Source organism: Dysidea avara, chromosome 8 (assembly GCF_963678975.1).
Source record: "Dysidea avara chromosome 8, odDysAvar1.4, whole genome shotgun sequence".
Classification (NCBI taxonomy): domain Eukaryota; kingdom Metazoa; phylum Porifera; class Demospongiae; order Dictyoceratida; family Dysideidae; genus Dysidea; species Dysidea avara.
Window position 1 is genome coordinate 27,022,379 of NC_089279.1, and position 17,561 is coordinate 27,039,939.

The following is a 17,561-nucleotide window of genomic DNA, read 5'->3' on the forward strand; positions in this document are numbered from 1 at the left end:
ACTAATCTCCTCTTATAGCCATAGTGAAAACACTGATAATTATCTGAATAAAACAAAACCCACCATTAAACTGGAGATGCAATCCACAATCAAAACCTGTTTTTGGAAGAACTCTTGAGGAAAGGGATGCTACACTCTCCTGGAACAGAGTCGAACAATAGGTATAGTTGCATAGATATTATTTGTGTTGGTAGTGATGCAGTTCATGAAATAAGTCTGCTTTTGATACACACAGAAGATTTAAGGTTTTATAATGGCCAAATACTAACTTAGAAAGGAAAGGGGGGTGAAGGGGGCTTAGCCCTCCCCCTAAATCCACCCCTGGTAGTGTATGAAACTAGTGTGCTATTAATTGTGGTTTTATTTGTTATTATCTTGTATGAACCACAAGTTAGTATTAAGTGTCATATCCACCATATTACTTCATTAACTCATTTCTGGCATAAATTAATTGACATTGGTTTAAGATCAGTTACATGAGCTGCTAATACAATTTCACATAGCTGCAAATTGCACAGAATATACCTGATAACATCACTTATTATATCTTGCAACTTAGAAGTTGCTAAAACCTTGTAACTGTGTTGAAATTATATAGCTCCTAAAAGTTCTCACCTGTGTAACTATATTACACATATTAGCAAAGTTACTAGTGTAGACTGTATAGTGATTTGGTATATATTCCAAAAGATTTTGTTGACTGTAAGTATATATAGAGAATGGATGCTCAAAGCAATAGAGATAGTATACTACAACAACTTGATGACATAAAACTAAGAGTTGAAATGGTAACAGTATTATATTGTTCTGATGTTAATGGCATCACCAGTTTATATACATAGATACTAGAAAGCTATGAACCTTATCAACCATATTCACAAGATAGAACAGTGTTTGTAAGTCAGAGTATATGGTTGTGCTTCCACGCATGTGTATACCCAACCATCTACATATCTTTAGCTTAAACCACAAATAAATGTTGTGTCAATTGTGTGTAAGTCCTTGCTATGGGAGATTTATGACGTGTACAGAATAGAGTGTTCAACCAAAAAGTTTAAACTATTAATTGATAATATTGTCATCAACCAATTTTACTTTTTCTTCTTTTACAATTGTGCAGAATCACATTAAGGATTTGATGGTAAAACTTAAACGTGAACAGTCTCATAAAACTGCAGTAAGTAAGTATAATTTATGTCTCTTTAGCATTATGCAGCTACACACACACACGCACACACATACACATACACACACGCATTATACATGATTAAATGCTATCTATCTTACTTTCTAGGACGTTCAGACAGTGCATGATGTAAGTGCAATGGCTGACTGTTGAGTAATTTATTTCGAAAGATAATTTTATTTTTAGCTCTATGCAGCCTATTTGTATAAGGTTGAACGATTAATTGATGTGAGTTTGTCATGTTATAAAATATTATAAACTGTGATGTATTTGTAATGAATAATAGGAACATTCGAATGGTATCGAGATTCCTGACGAAGAAAAATTTAAGTAAGCAAAAGAAGAATTTCTTCCATTTTACTCTTTTATTGCCAGAAAAGAGTGTAATAATATTGAGGCAGCACTGGAGAAATTCAAAATGTTGGTCAAGTCCAAAATCAAGCTATACAACTCACAATGCAGGTAACTAACACTGTTTTATATATATAAATATAACCATCAATATTTCAAGGTTAAGTTTAGCAATAAATTGTAGACATTTCCTTGTTACATTTGAAAAGAAATCTTGCATGCCATATGCATGGTAGCTAACTAAGTTTACTCAACTTACATAAATTTATTTCCTGAATGCAGTGCCAGCAGCAATTTATGATGTTAAGAAACTATGTACATGCCCAGTTTATACACATAGTGTGTCTGTACTTCAAAATATTATTAAATTTGTGTTACATGTTCACATAACATACATACTGATCTCTCTCCTCATATACCCAATTTCAATTAACACCCACCACTACTTGATATTGGTGTGCAGCTGCAGGAGAAGCCACTATTTTAATAAATTCACACAAAGTGCTAACTCTATATTTTACTGTTTCTACACAAAGGAAAACCAAACTATGAAACCTTACAATTTATTTGAAACTCATGTACACGGGTAGCTATAGGGTGGGGGCCTGCACAGTGCAGTTAATTTAGAGCCCACTACATCCAAGTGGCTCAAAGGAATAATCACTGTTTTTTTTTTGCTTCCCAGAAAAAAAAATGTGTGATAATCACCTTGCTACTATTATTAGTAGGTAGGCAAAGCATTAAGCACAATGCTGGCATAATAGGAATAATTTCAGGCAAGAAAGTTTGCATTATTTTGGAGAAGCTTCTGTGCAAAGAAAGCATGCAGTTGCAATAAAATCATACTTATTCGATTTAATTTATTTTTTTAAATATTTTTTATTAAGGCTTTACAGCACAAGTGCTGAAGGTCTGTAGGACACCTGGCCCTACAGCCTGTTTAAAGTTGTTACATACACAATGAACATACAAATCTCTATCAATGGTAAAATAAGTATATATGCGTATATATAATCATCGTCACAGTGGAGTTTTGATTTCAAGGTAAAGTTGCTAGCATTTATCTAAGTTTGAAAGCAGATGCTGTTGAGTGAAAAAGTATTCTTAATGAATTTTTTGTGATTTATGTAACAGTAGTAGCTTTGTTAATGATTGGACTAGGAAAAACATAGCATAATAATAGGCTATTTGGCAGGAAACTTCAAAAAGCATAATAGGTAAATTTAAAAGTATAGTAGACTCAAGCCCACACCTTGCCAAAAGAATTAGGTCCATGCATGTGTTGTAGGAGATAGCACAAGTAAAGGACAAAATTGTTAGGCATGTGGATCAGCCATCATGTCAGTGCTTGACAGCCCTGAAATAGATAACCATGTCTAAGGTGCCAACCTACTACACAAGCTTATTAAGTTCAGACAACATAAAACATACACGCATGCACACACACACGCATATGTATAATCTCCAAATATAGATGTTTGCTTTACAGTCATGGTTTGTTTATGATGCATGTGTCTTCATCAGAATCATGCATTACATGTAGCTAACCTTGTTCTCTGTATGTACTACAGGCCTCGACATACTGCAGAACCAGAGCAAATGACTCACAAAGTTAAAAGTATGATATTATTTTGTTTATAGCCAAGTGAAATATAATATGTGACCGGATTTGCAAAAAGGTACCTTTTTCACACATTTGACATACCAGCAAGCAAAATGTCATAACTGTTGACTCCTTGCACTGATTGACTTTCTTTTTGTATCACAATGTAGCCACATAATGTAGGCATACTCATAGAAAATTACAGACACGTGCTTGCAATGATACAAAAGTTACAAAGTTTGAAATTTGAAAAAATGGGTCAAATTTTATGTGTGAAAAAGGTACCTTTTCGCAAATCCGGTCACATATTTTGTTTACTATATATATATATATATATATATATATATATATATACAGGAAAGAACTTTTCCTCCTCTGCACGCAGAATGGATAGTCAACTGCGTGTTTATTACACAAATATTGCTGCTCAGAATTTCAAGTATAATATTGTACTATGATAATACCATTTACTATATCTTCACAGGATGGAGAAAGAATTCAAAACAAAACAAAAGGTGCATAAAAAACAGATAAGGATGACATCACAATAAAATTAAATTTCCCTATGCCCATTATGATAACTTCCTTGGGGATGTGCTTTACATGCATGTGTGTATGTAATATATTCAAGTTTTTAATCTGGATAGGAACTTGAGATACAACAAACTGAAAATGAAAAACTATCAAAGGAGAATAAGGAAGCTACTGCTAAGGCTAATGAAGCTGATAAGCTAAGGCGACAACTGGAGAAGGTTAACAAAGTAAGTTATTTTTCCTAGTTTACTAGTATGTACAGTATTTGGTTACATTCTATATTTAAGAAACGTCAAACTTTAAAGCTGATTTTAGAAGGAGAAAGTGCATCAGCTAATAGTAAATCGGCTAATAGTAAAAGTGTTACTAAACAGCCATTGTTCATAGCACCATATGACAGAAAACAACTGGCTGGTACAAACACAACTACACCACCACCCCCAGTATCAGTAAGTTAACCAAATAATATCTTATATGTCACTATTTTAATGGATACAATAGCCACATAAGCCACCGATGATTCCCAGTGATACTACAGCAGTGCAACAAATAAATCAGGTAAAGTTAAACATGCTATACGATTTTCACAACAAATTTTATCATCATAGAATAAAGCCAAAGATTACATGCTCAGCAGTATAGATTTAGCTAATACAGATTCTTCATTGCCTGTTGTAGAGACTATTAACACTCTCACATTGACAGCTAGTAAAGGAAATAAAGCCACATATTCTGAAGTCCTTGATTGCAAGTTTGAAACTTTAGTCAAGTTCCCAAAACTGGGAACCAGTGATGACCTCAGTGTACTTAAGGTATGTAGATAAGTTGATCTAAAGCCTTTGAATGTGCACAGTGTTTCTAAATACAAATGGCTCAGGATTCCAGAAGCCACAACACATCACCAGAGATCGGTCAGCAGCAGCTAATCACTCCTGAGCAGGCTGTACAAACACTACTTTCCCTTCATGAAAATCATCAACTCTCATCACAACAACTTAAGAGTGACCACTTGGATATCTTGGAGGTGTTGACAAATGTAACTTATTGCTGTCTTTATGTGATAACTAATGCAGTGTTGAATTAACAGGAACCTATGAACAGTCTGATTGAATCAGATCAAATTGATAAAGTATCTTGTGCAATTGTTAGTCAAACTTTGATGTACACACATTAACTTTATAACTGTTACAAATTCACAGGTGGAATACATCAACATCAGTCAAATGATTAAACAGGTTGATCTTATTGCAAATCATCAATGGAAACAGGAGAGCAGAGAATACCAACTTGTCATAAACAGGGAAGAAGAAAGCAAGAAGGCCATCACTGAACAAGTATTATAGTATACAGTTACTGATCAATTTATGTTGTGTCTAGTATTTCAGTTTTATGGATACACTAGTATCTATTGTGGACAGTGTAAACAAAGATCTGCTAAAAGATGGTAAAGTAATTTGCACATAATACGTTATGTACATATACTGTATAAATGCATGTGTGTTTCAGGAATAGTTGGAGGACAGATAAATGGAACTAATCCAAATTTACTCTGGTTACATGCTAGAGTAAGTAATATTATTGATTTGGTTATCTGCTATAATAGTATTCTCTGCTGTTGCAGGGCACGTATCAAGACTTTCTTGCAAAAGTTACTCAAGGTATATATGCAGCATCATTACATATCATTCATTTACTACAAACTATATATAGCTGTAAGAAGTATCAGCAACAACTCATTGTTGTATTTACAACATCTGGTAGGCATTATTATTATTATTATTATTTACCTTTGCAAGATTTTGATACACAATAATGTTTAGGATGCATCTATCAAAGAGCGCCATAAAAGACTTATTGCTTTAAAAAGGGCAAACCCTCAGGTAAATAAAATGTATGACCTGTCATGCTAGCGCTCATATACTTATTTATTTAAACTCAAAGATTTATAAGAAATCTGTGCAGAAATTAGATAAGGCATCTCAGGTAAACCAGACAATTAATTTAACTTGTGTTGTATAGTTAGCCCATGTGCATGCAGCTACCCAAAATAGTCAGCAAATGTTTAGATGAAGGAATGGGAATGATGAATGACATGTTAGAGCAGCACGTTGCTAAGTAAGTTACATATAGTACTTGTGCCTAATCCTCATGGTATTATGTGACCAAACAAGCATGAAACATGAAATTGAAGCCTTCAGATGTGAAAGGGATATATTCATAGCAGATGCAAAATCAAAGGTTCTGTTATTTCTTTTTCATAACTTAATAATATTCAGTTTATGAAAAGATGCAGGCTCCTGTCTCAAGAATAACAGAAACAACAAGTAAAATATCTTCTTTGTTTTCTAAACAAAGTAAGAGATGCATATATACATGAATATTGTATAGTAAGAAAACACTCAGTAGTACAGATAATTACTTTGATAGCACAATAATTGTATGATGTTGTCGTATTGTACATCTGTGTATGACCTTTGCTGAGTGAAGTTTCACAGTAATGGTAATAAATAATAATAATACAAATCTTTAGAGGTTATGTATATAGTAATACACTGCTGTCAATTGCATTGTATTTAATTCATCACATTTCTTGTTATCACCTCTACAGTACAATTTTAATTTGTGCAACATGATTATTATAGGAGCTGATATAGTTTGGAGATTACAAGGTGCTTTGAAGGGGCTCAACAAATTGTGTAGTACTACTAGAAGTGGTGTTAAGATTGTTAGAGAATATATCACCAAGGAGAGCACCAGTGTTATGGTTAGTGATTATGACAGCATGGATCTTGACAGCATAACTCACTGTCATATCTCTAGATGGCATCATTCTCTGAAAATGTGAAACTAGGTACGTAAAGTTGCAAACTTAAAGTTGCAAACTTCACTGATCTGATAACTTCATTCAAACCCAATAATTCTGTAGCACTTAAAGAAGTTCAGCAGCAGATAAAAGACATTTTACATGAAGAGGTGTATATACATATGAATGCAGAGGTCTTGTTGTTATAAACATCTTTCAGCTGGGAGTGAAAATACCTGATCAGCTGGACCATCAGCTACAGGTTATTGATAATACAACTTTTGATATGGTAAGAGCTACGTAGTGCCAGAAACGTTCCATTTTGTATTGATGGTATGTATCACTTCAAACTCCACAGCAAACCTCACTATCAGTTCTACCTAGTATTAACCACGGTATATCATTAGACTATGATCAGCCACAACAGAGCAAGACTCTGTTGAAAACCTTATCTACTTATGAAAGAGAACACGTTACTACACTCCAACACAGTATAGTGTGCAATCCTTTTACTCATTCATCCTCAATGGAAGAAGAAGCAGTGTCATTTCTAGGGATAAAAGGCACCCCAATGCATAACAGAAGCAAATGGATTAAAGAAAATGTGACAAAAGCCACTGAACTGCACAAATTACCCAGAATTACTAGAAGAAGTTTCAGTAAAGGAATATAGTGTGGCATTTTCTTCATGCTTTGATGGATTTGTTGATATAATTTTGAACATTTGATATTATTGGTCAGCTGTCAAAGCACTCTTGCATCATGAAGTTAAAACTCAGTTTTCAATAATCATTGTTGTGTCTGTATATACGTAGATAAAAAGAAATGTGAGTAAAAAGAAATCCCAAAGTCAGCCATAGGCTGGTTATAAGGTCTTGTAAATTACAAAAAGAAGTGAAATTCACACAAAAACAGGCAGGCTGCATGTGAAAATGGCGTGAAGCCTGGGTTTAAAAGTTGTGAAATCAAAGGTGGTGGCCAAGAAATGGCCTCAAAATTGTGAAATCAAAGGTGGAGGCCAGCCAAGATATGATGTTAATTTTAATAATGCACAGCCATTGTTAAAATTTATTAGCATTAACATAATGTACCCATTTCTTGGCCACCACCTTTGATTTCACACCCAGGCTTTTGAAGGCTGCACCATAATTCATGTGGTAATGATAACTGTGATATAGCTATAGCCAAAACACTTAAATCACCAATTTTTCCTACTAAATTTGTAAAAAATTAAGTTAAAAAAGTAGACTCCACTTTGTATACTACGGAGATATAAGGTACACAGATCAGCAAATAGACTGTGGCCACTTGGAGATGCATGGTGATTGGTTATTATCATGATTCACCAGTTGCAACATCATAGATAATTCCAATGACATTGATTATCACCGTATTCCTGTAGTATAAAGGCAAAAATCATATGTCATTAAAACATCTTGTGATATCAAAGAAAGCGCAACTCATTCAACCCAAACACCATTATAGTGATACCAAGTATTATAATGTGTAAATTGTAGAGTCTATGCATCACACACACATCTTCCAAAGCCCAATCAAATACTGTTTTTTTTTTTAAATTATGTGGCTTTCCTATAGTTACGTGTAGTGAGTATGGACTGTGACCTGGTCCAAGTCACTGTACTGTACCAATTATTGGCTCCCTATAACTGATAGAATAACTGATTAATTGGCTTAGCTAATGCTTATTTAATGTAACTTTTAGATTAACAGTGTTTCATCAAATAAACCAACCAAACATGCTGTTTGACATAAAAAATAAAAGTAAAAAGTAGTTTTGCTCCTAATGGCAATAAACAGCCTCCTTGTGCACTTTTTATGACTAAAATCAAGAGTTAAAAGTTTGTCATTTGACAACCTAAAGCTGTAAGTGTGCTTAAACTTGTGCACATTTCCTGCATACTTCTCACCTTTTCAAGTGACATGACATTAAATGCATGCAGTTAGTATATATATGTGCTTTTGTTGAAAAAAATTAATCACGGTCATATGCTGCAAGTAGCTCATTGCTATCATCCTGTAAGCTTCAAATATTAATCTGCATCTTCAGTACCCAGTGTTGCAAATTTGCAATTAATATGTAACACTTTACAGGCTGAGTTTTCTCGCTAAGAATTTATATACGTGGTAACAATTGCAGTACTCAATTGTGGGATAAAAGCTACATATAATGAGTGGTGTGCATCTTTGTTAATTTCTAGGTTACACGATCACAATACTCTGACATGTGTACATTGCAGTACATCTCTGAAGAGAGAAATAAGGAATTCCTTCCACCTGAGGTGAGAAAGAATCACATAATAATTTGTGCTGCTGAACAGTCACCATGCATGCTCACAATTATATTTTACAAGTGCATTTACCTTAGTTTACTTACATACATATTTACTGTCTAAAGGTAGCTATAGCTGCTGTACTTTAGTTTTACATTGCATATCCTGAATGGTAACCATATAGCCTTAAAATCTGCATGTATATATGTAACCACTTTTGTAACTGAATTTTCCTGGTCAACACTGAACACTTGGAGCCAAAGACATGCATATTAAGTAATTGTATTCATATGTAATTATATATAATTATGTAAGTAAAGTATAAGTTTTCCTTGAAGACTTGTTAAAAGAGTATTCTTTGTATGGCAGAAGTGCATGTAGACAATCATGTGTCCTCTACAGTACATTCTGGAAAGTGTGACTATAACTTCTGCATAAGTCCAGTGTGATTTTTGTTTGTTACCAGTTTGGACTTTGGAGGTTATTTCCACTATAATATTATATATTCACTGACCGTCTATATTATAAAAACTAGTAAGCATGTACTCAATTACAGATACGCTTCTACATTCCGTACATGCTAAATTGACGCTTCTAGTACATACTATCATGTACCACGGTAGTGGTATCATGTACCACGGTAGTGGTACATAATAGGGATCAGGCAGAAATTTTTCAAAACACTCTAATAGAACGCACGCCAAAAGCAGCCTTCCGGGCTTTAGATTTTATTTCTAAAACATTCTAGACCTTTCTTTTGTGTTTACAACACTAGCCAACAAGTATTAAAAGTAAGGGAAATGGTTTTAGGTGTTTTTTAAAATTTTGAAAATGGTTAGATTCTCCATCTTCTTCTTTCTTTCTTCTTTCTTGTTTCGCGCGCCTACAGCTCGTAGGAAGTAGATATCAGCCCTAAAAACGTATGGCGTATTTAAAAAACATTCGTACCCAGGTCTGTGTGGTATTAAAATCTTCCCTCTCTAATGCGATTGCGAGATATAGAGCAAGAATCACTCTTCGAGACGCCATTCGATCGAGAAGCCATACAGATGATAATATAGAATTGTTTAAAATTCCATTGCTTTAGCTCACAGGACTAAAATGCATCAAGTTGTATCACACTAAACATTAAACATAACTATTGTTCACTGAAACTCGGGTTTTAGACTTCCTTCATTACGAGACAGTGAAGGGGGTGTGGCCCGCACCTCGTCACTTAAACTATTACTGTACGCCTTTCGTGTATACTTTCTATTATATTCTTCAGCTGTTTACCAGCTAAGAGTCGACATAACAAGGCTTGTAAGCTATTGGAACACACTGGTAAATTTCGAATTGAAAAGGGGTGTGTCCCTTCCGTACGCGATTGAAAAATAAAAAGCGGGATACTCCGTATACTCAGCACTTTAATTGGAGTCGATCACGTTTTGTCAAGCGTGTGTTGAAGAGGAAGAGGAAGAGGACAATGATTAAACTTAATTATGTAATTGTTTATTAAACTTATTTATGTAATTGTTTATTGCCAGTTGATATTACAATGGGTTTCTTTATTAAACAATCATGTACTGTTGAACGTATATTTAAGAAGTAGTCCATGTGCATGGACATGAAAAAAATCATGAAACTAGTGGGGCAAAAAAATTATTAATTTTCAACAAGTAGAATAGGGATCAAAGATTTGATTTTGAAAAAAACTGCGTAAACAAGAAGTAATAGGGATGATAATCCACAAAATTCTATGCATCATCAGTTCAAAGCAAGTTATTTGAATAGTGTACACTCAATTTGCGATTCCTATTTCAACTTGTGGTTAAATTTTGTTAAAATGTTGAAATAGGAATCGCAAATTGAGTGTACACTATTCAAATAACTTGCTTTGAACTGATGATGCATAGAATTTTGTGGATTATCATCCCTATTACTTCTTGTTTACGCAGTTTTTTTCAAAATCAAATCTTTGATCCCTATTCTACTTGTTGAAAATTAATAATTTTTTTGCCCCACTAGTTATATTATAAGTCTTGTACCTTGCTTATGTTGGCTGTAGTGTGCAAGAAGTACTAGAAAATTTCATATTTAATGGAGCTAGTGGTGGGTAACCAAAAATGTATTCCAACATATCTGATGCAACAATTATACTTCACAATGTATTGGTACACAATAGTACAACTAATATTGCCTGTTCTGTAATTCTTTGAGCACCATGCGAATTAAGTAGACATTTCAATCACACTCTTCAACACATATGTCAGTGATCTGATTTTATTTTATTCATTCAGTCTTCATATGCAGTGGGTCATTTACATATAGTATAGACAGTTTCAACTACCCATCACATCCCGTATACCATCATTGACTCCTAAAGAACAAGTCACTGCTAGTCAAGTGATGAGTGCAGGTGTAACAGGTGACATTAAGTATTCCCCACTCCAAGTATATAATAACTCCAGGGGCGTAGCTAGAAATTTTAAATAGGTGAGGCAGACCTTGCAATGCTTTAGGAATGATGCAGTGTGTACGTAAGTATGTAGCATGCTCCAGCTAAGGGGTCTGGGGGCATGCCCCCAGGAATTGTTTTGAAAATTAAGAGTTAGAAGGTTGAATCTGGAGGTAATTTTAGTCCTACTAATTGTGTATTTTATGCATGTTGCTCAAACCTTGACTTGAGTAGTATATAGACGTTTACAACATGTCAATACAGGGGATCTGGGTTATGCTCCCCTGGGAAAGTTAGACCATCTGAGATTGATTGTGAGAGTAATTTAAGTAGTTTAATTAATAAAACTATTATATTAAAAATTTGCTTGACTGTTGTATTAGAATGAGTGCTCTATTAGGGTGACTGCTCTATTAGAGCTTGCTTGACCAGTTTCTGGAAACCTCAGTAGCTAAACCCCCCTAGAGCTTCCCCTGGATGGACTCTTACTATGTACAGTAACTTGAACTAATATAAATAGTATATAAACTTTGTTAATGCAAACTTTCAACGCATCTAAAAGGTCCAATGTATCTCTCAGTTCAGTCACCATAATTTGGTGATGCAACTGCCTACATTGTAGCTATGCCTCTGAACTCCACTGGTCACCTAAACTTCTTGACAGATTTGGCCTTGAAAAACTTCATGGTATTAGTCCATATCTTTTCCAATGGAAATAAGTCTCTCCATCATGAGTACTAACATAGACATTTCTGCCATACAGTTGAACCTCTCTTATCTGACCGAATCTTTATTATCCAGGCACCTCCATTGTCTAGACAGCCCCTAATGAGTCATGTGGCTTGTAGCTTATTGACCACAGTGAAGTTTGGTTTAGATGAAAGTACAAGGAGAGAGCCTAAAGGTTGTTGTTTATCTGACTGTTTGGCAGCTTGTTTATTCTGCTAATAATAATTACGTACCACCTGGTTGCTATGCATAGGGAAGTGACCATGAATGCTCTGTAGTGACACTTCCCCCTCTGCTCACTAAACTGCATAGCACTAACTGATAGCAATAACAACATTAAATGTAGTCACTTTAGCATAATAGCATGCGATTCCTAGTTATGGACATTTCTGAGATACGGAGTGGGGCGGTAGTATGTACCAGACCATCTGGATAAGAGAGTTTCCACTGTATTGTGCTGTATCATTTGTACAATTGAAGTCCAACAACTAGAATAACATAAATTAAACAGATAGGTAATCTGTATTCATGAATAATATACAGAGGTTAAGCATTCTTATTTTCTTGTAAAACAAAGTGCTAAAATGTTGCATTTATTGATACAATATTTATTCTGCATGCAGGTAGTACAGGTAGACCAAATACTGTATAGTTTTTACAGGGTAGAGAAGAAGACCCTGCAATCTTATTATGTAAGTGATGTTACACGTCATTGTAATCACACTTTTTATATATGTAGGAATGGAAGGTGTTAATTCCCAACAAATGTGATATACCCTCCTTAAAATTTCTCACCACAGTGGCTAGGTGTATGGTATAGGTAGCTACCTCTACATGATTACTTGAAGCTGAGTCATGCCTAAGAAGAAGAAAGCAACACATACAAGAAGTGACAATAAAGATGGCTCGCCATTTAGTCGACTTGAGGTCTACAAAGAACTCAAAACAATTAATGAGAGAGTGGAAAAGGTAGCAAACAGTTTTCTTCTGAAATACATTTTAATTTCAAACAGATAATAGCAAACTATGAAGAATTTGGACCACCAACACAATCATATATTACAGATGAAGAAGTAGTAAGTGAACATTAGCTAGCAACATGTGTACAATAGTAACGAATATATGTTATCACTAGGACCATGTTAGGAAGTTGATAGAAAAGTTTGAGAATGTTCGTTTGGAGAAAGAAACAGTAAGACAATTTTGTCTAAAATTTAGTGTCTATATTTTACCTTTATAGGCTCTCAAGACAGTTAGCGCAGTAAGCCACTGTAGAAATTATTAAATGTGTCAAAATTTTCATGAATTGTGTTAATAGTTCTACATGAAACAGCTAGATATCTGTATGAAGTTTTACAAACCTGTAAGATGACTTCCTTACAAAACTATAACACTCATTAACAATTTCACACATACCAGGATATAGAATCTGGTGAGAGGCTGCTTGAAGAATTATTAAAAGACATAAAGCATCACGAGTTCCAGTAAGTCTATATGGTAAATGTGATTAACCATTCTTCAATCATTAGACATGCTTATGATGAGGCATTAAAAGGACTGGATAAATTGAAGACACTTATCACATCCACTGCCAACTTAGCAAATTTGCAACTTTCATATAGACCGTCTACCAGGTAAACACCTACAAGTAACCCGGTAACAAAAATATTTCAATTATTTTTAAAGCCTCGTATAACAGGCTAACACACAAGGTTCCTGTGAATAAGCATATACTTAATTAAGTAAACACACATTTGGTAAAGTTTCTGTTTTGTGCATATTATATTAACTGCTTTGTGCATATTAAACTTCATCTCTGTACAAAGTGACTCACCACAAGAGAATCACCATGAGAGTAAGTACAATCATTATAAACCAGTGTACTTCACAAATCTATTGTCATTAAATAGTGGCAAAGTCACCGATCAGTCAAGAGCAGAACTCACATACACAGACATTAACCCAAAATGCAAAGCAAGTCATAATACCGTACTTAAAATGCTACCAATTCATAGTTTGGTAATTCTGTCTATATAAACAGGTTGCAGAGAAAGTACTCCACTCAACAAAGAGTGAGTTCTTAAAAATAATAAAGTCATAGCTAATAAAGATGTTAAAAGGATTTGGAATCTACCAAGCTGGCATATAACAAACTGCTACAAGAGAAGACTAACCTGAAGGCTATGGTTAGTGAAGTTGATAGACTAAAGAAGGAACTCAGCCAAGCTAACAAAGTATGTAATGAAATAATTCCTTTCACAAAGTTTAATTCAACAATTAGGAAGTTGAGTTCTTACAAAAGATTGTAGACAAGAAGAAAACTATGGATAGTGCTGGCAGCAAAATGATAAAAGACCAACTATCATCTGCAAGGTTCAGTGATGATCAAGATGGCACTACTGGTACAAATTCACCTACACTCCCTCCAATAGTAGTAAGAAATAATTTCAAGTGTTGTGATGTCACTGAATAATTGCAGCACTAAATAGTGCACACACATACATGCAAGCAAGTAGCGTCTTCTTACAAAAATGGATATCTATATATTTTGTGGTACTAAGAAATGTCCCAGTACTGTTTATGCTGAATACCAATTTGCTATGCATTGCATAGTAAAGCTGGAGCTTTGCTACATTGCCTATTAGAATAAGCTGGAAGGCAAATTTTTAAGCATAGTATGCATAAGTATATAATTCTATTATACACTGGTAAATGCATGGTACACAGAATTGAAGTAAATATGAATGAATAAGCACAGCAAGACTTTGTGCAATCTATTATCAATTATTTAGACCACTACAGACAAAGGTGCTAATGTTAAAGAGGAATACAGACAGAACAATGTGTTCAACAAAAGTGCAGCCAAAAGGAGCACATTTACTGTTGGGAGAAGACCACTAAGCAATAAGAAGCAACAAGTAGTTAATCCTCTAACTGCCAGTATTAATAATAACAAGAAAGACAGTAGCACTAACTCCTTCACAATGACAAAACTTCCTGACATATGTCATAAAAGACCTAGTACTACTTATAAGCCAACAGATCCGGTGGTGAAGTTACCAGAGATATGGTCCAAAGACACTCCCAGTCTGTCAGTGGTATGTAGCTATGCAACTGAAAAACTGAATTACTCACATCCACTTATTTTGTAGTCTCAGGAAACAGCTGGTCATAACAGAAATTCCAGCAGCAAACCACAGCCAATTTCCTCAGAGAAAATTGTGGAAACACTCCTTGACCTCCATGCCAAAGATGAACTCAATTCACAACATCTTAAAAATGATCATGCAAATATTCTAAATAGTTTGGTGAAGGTATGTGTGAAAGTGTTCTTATAAATGTGCTACTCTATGCCATTCTTACTGTATTGTTTACAGGAGCCTGTTGAAAACCTTAATCAGACAAATCAACTTGATAAAGCAGCTCATGCTATAGTAAACTGATACTAGTGGATACTTGTATATTAATCTACTAATAGGTGGAATACACTAATATGGGTCAAACAATTAAAGAAGTTGATCACATTGTAAATGAGCAATGCAAACAGGAAAACAGAGAATACCAGTGGATTGTAGACAAGGAAGAAGAAAGCAAGAAAACCATCATTGAACATGTACGTATGTGTGCAATAAACGGTACATTATAGTCTATCACTTGATTCAGTATTCAGAGTTTGTGGAGAGTGTAGGATCAGCAGTGGATTTTGTAAACAAACAACTTCAGAGAGATGGTAAAGCAGTGATCTTTATCATATGTAAACATCAATAATAATATATAGGGATAATTGGTAGTGGACAAATTAATGGAACTAGCACTGATCATCCAGTTGCTTTTAGTCAGATTTCAAAAGAAACTGAAGTAACTAAATTGAAATTAACTTTTAATTGTATTCCTCTTCTAATTAGGGTACATATCAAGATTTTATTACAAGGATGGCTGAAGGTAATTCCTGTATTATTGCACACAAGTTTAGTCTACACTTATTTCACAGCTCTAACTACTATCAGCACCAGCTCTGCATTGTATTTACAACATGTGGTAAGCGATAACTGTAGCAACATTGGTAAGTAAGTTGTGTAAACTCACAGAACTTGTCCATGATAGAGCAACAGAAAAGACTTTTGGTTCTTAAAAGAGCAAACCCTCAGGTAAAAAAAAAAATCTTTTTAATTAGCAGGTAAATTGGTTAACAGGTATACCAGAAATGTATTCAGCAGTTAGACAAAGACTCTCAGGTGAATTCACACACATTACTGTACTTACATGTACTGGGCTGCAGGCACTGGTTGCCTGCAGACCTTTGGATTTTGCCATAAAGCAACAATAAATAAATAAATACTTGTATACTCACATGCAACCCAACATCATATAGTATCCTGAGCTAATCAGCAAGCGTTTACATGAAGGACTAGGCATTATGAATGGCATACTAGAGAAGCACATTGCAGAGTAAGCCTTAAACTTCATAGTCACCTGTCTTGCAAAAACAGTGATCAAATAGAATGCAGTCTGAAATTGACATATTTATGGCTGAACGGGAGCAGCTTGTGGAAGAAGCAAAACTGCAAGTAAAGGAAATTAATATTGAAATGTTTTTATTCCTTTATTAGATGCAAGCCCACATTGCTGAAATTACTCACCATGCTGGCAAGATTTCAGCTCTACTTTCACTGGATGGTAGACCACGATAATATTGTTCTAGTTTTAATTCAAACGTGTACAAATTTTAGGAAATAAAACATCTTCAAATTTGTCAACAGAACTTCAAACTTCATTGTCATTCCTTAACAGATTATGCAGTAATCACCAAAGGGTACAAGTCTTCAAAGAACACAATGACAGAGAGAACACTAACAAGAAGGTTGAGTGTTAGCTATAGATTTATACAGTCAGTGTATGTGCATATATTCTAACAGGCTGCACCTTTCTCAGAAACTACCAAACCAGGTGAATAAACTAAATTCTTGATACACATTCCACTTCATTACTATCCTGTAGTGCTTAAAGAGGTTCAAAGTAAAGTGAAGGACATGCTGTACAAGGAGGTAAGCAACCTATAATGAATCCTTAACTACGTACCAAATGGTAATACACGTACAGCTGGGCTTAAGAATGCCACACCAACTTGACTATAAACTGAACAGAAAGTCAAATGATATTGTGGTAACATACTTATTATTGATAATGCATATACACACGTTACTTATTAAACACAGCACACCACATTGCCAGTCCTTCCCAGTAGTAACCATGCTAGGGGTATACATGTACCTACAATGGATTCAGCCAGAGACACCTCCTTTGCTAAAACATCAACCAGTAATGGCAGAAATAACACCAGTACATTTTGGGGCACTTCAATGTGGGACACATTTGTCCAGTCATCCTCAGCAGAACAAGAAACAAGATCAATTCTAAGTCAAGGAATACAAGGGAAGACAATTGGTAAAAGAAATAGGATGGAAGACAATCACTTTTTGCTGCCATTAAATGATATGAGAAATACAAGCAATACAAAAGACAATGGATCACTACAAATAGAAGGTCATGGAAAGATGAATGGCAAAAGAAGAATGAAGCCTCAAAGGATGAGCATAACCATCACGGTAAAGAACAGACTGGTACGA

General features: G+C 34.7%; 1 protein-coding gene and 1 long non-coding RNA gene across 2 annotated transcripts; both read left to right on the plus strand.

The window, feature by feature from the left end:
- Window positions 1-3,526: 3,526 nt before the first annotated feature.
- Window positions 3,527-16,889, plus strand: LOC136264894 (titin homolog). Its single transcript, XM_066059660.1, has 41 exons — window positions 3,527-3,579; window positions 3,625-3,655; window positions 3,788-3,901; window positions 3,962-4,123; window positions 4,176-4,232; window positions 4,283-4,486; window positions 4,552-4,710; window positions 4,762-4,818; window positions 4,874-5,008; window positions 5,052-5,118; window positions 5,181-5,239; window positions 5,296-5,332; window positions 6,317-6,438; window positions 6,495-6,525; window positions 6,885-7,081; window positions 8,697-8,777; window positions 11,079-11,201; window positions 12,674-12,748; window positions 12,948-13,010; window positions 13,070-13,126; window positions 13,175-13,195; window positions 13,253-13,297; window positions 13,354-13,418; window positions 13,464-13,568; window positions 13,976-14,006; window positions 14,055-14,168; window positions 14,216-14,368; window positions 14,727-15,032; window positions 15,087-15,248; window positions 15,312-15,368; window positions 15,413-15,547; window positions 15,598-15,664; window positions 15,713-15,792; window positions 15,840-15,876; window positions 15,926-15,972; window positions 16,023-16,082; window positions 16,307-16,383; window positions 16,436-16,502; window positions 16,545-16,611; window positions 16,665-16,795; window positions 16,851-16,889. Exons 1-41 carry the CDS (start codon window positions 3,527-3,529, stop codon window positions 16,887-16,889), a joined length of 3,750 nt encoding a protein of 1,249 aa, XP_065915732.1.
- A 41-nt stretch (window positions 16,890-16,930) lies between these two features.
- Window positions 16,931-17,394, plus strand: LOC136262706 (uncharacterized). The gene is made up of 3 exons (XR_010704280.1): window positions 16,931-16,979; window positions 17,035-17,097; window positions 17,151-17,394. It is a non-coding gene; the product is annotated as an uncharacterized lncRNA (long non-coding RNA).
- The last annotated feature ends 167 nt before the right edge of the window (window positions 17,395-17,561 follow it).

What these genes read in the sequence shown, in the direction of transcription:
- LOC136264894 (XM_066059660.1), top strand. Translation starts at nt 3,527, where the DNA reads ATGGATAGTCAACTGCGTGTTTATTACACAAATATTGCTGCTCAGAAT. An exon ending in AATTCAAAACAAAACAAAAG is followed by an intron (nt 3,656 to 3,787) that starts GTGCATAAAAAA and finishes TAATCTGGATAG; the next exon opens with GAACTTGAGATACAACAAAC. An exon ending in ATATTACAGATGAAGAAGTA is followed by an intron (nt 13,011 to 13,069) that starts GTAAGTGAACAT and finishes TGTTATCACTAG; the next exon opens with GACCATGTTAGGAAGTTGAT.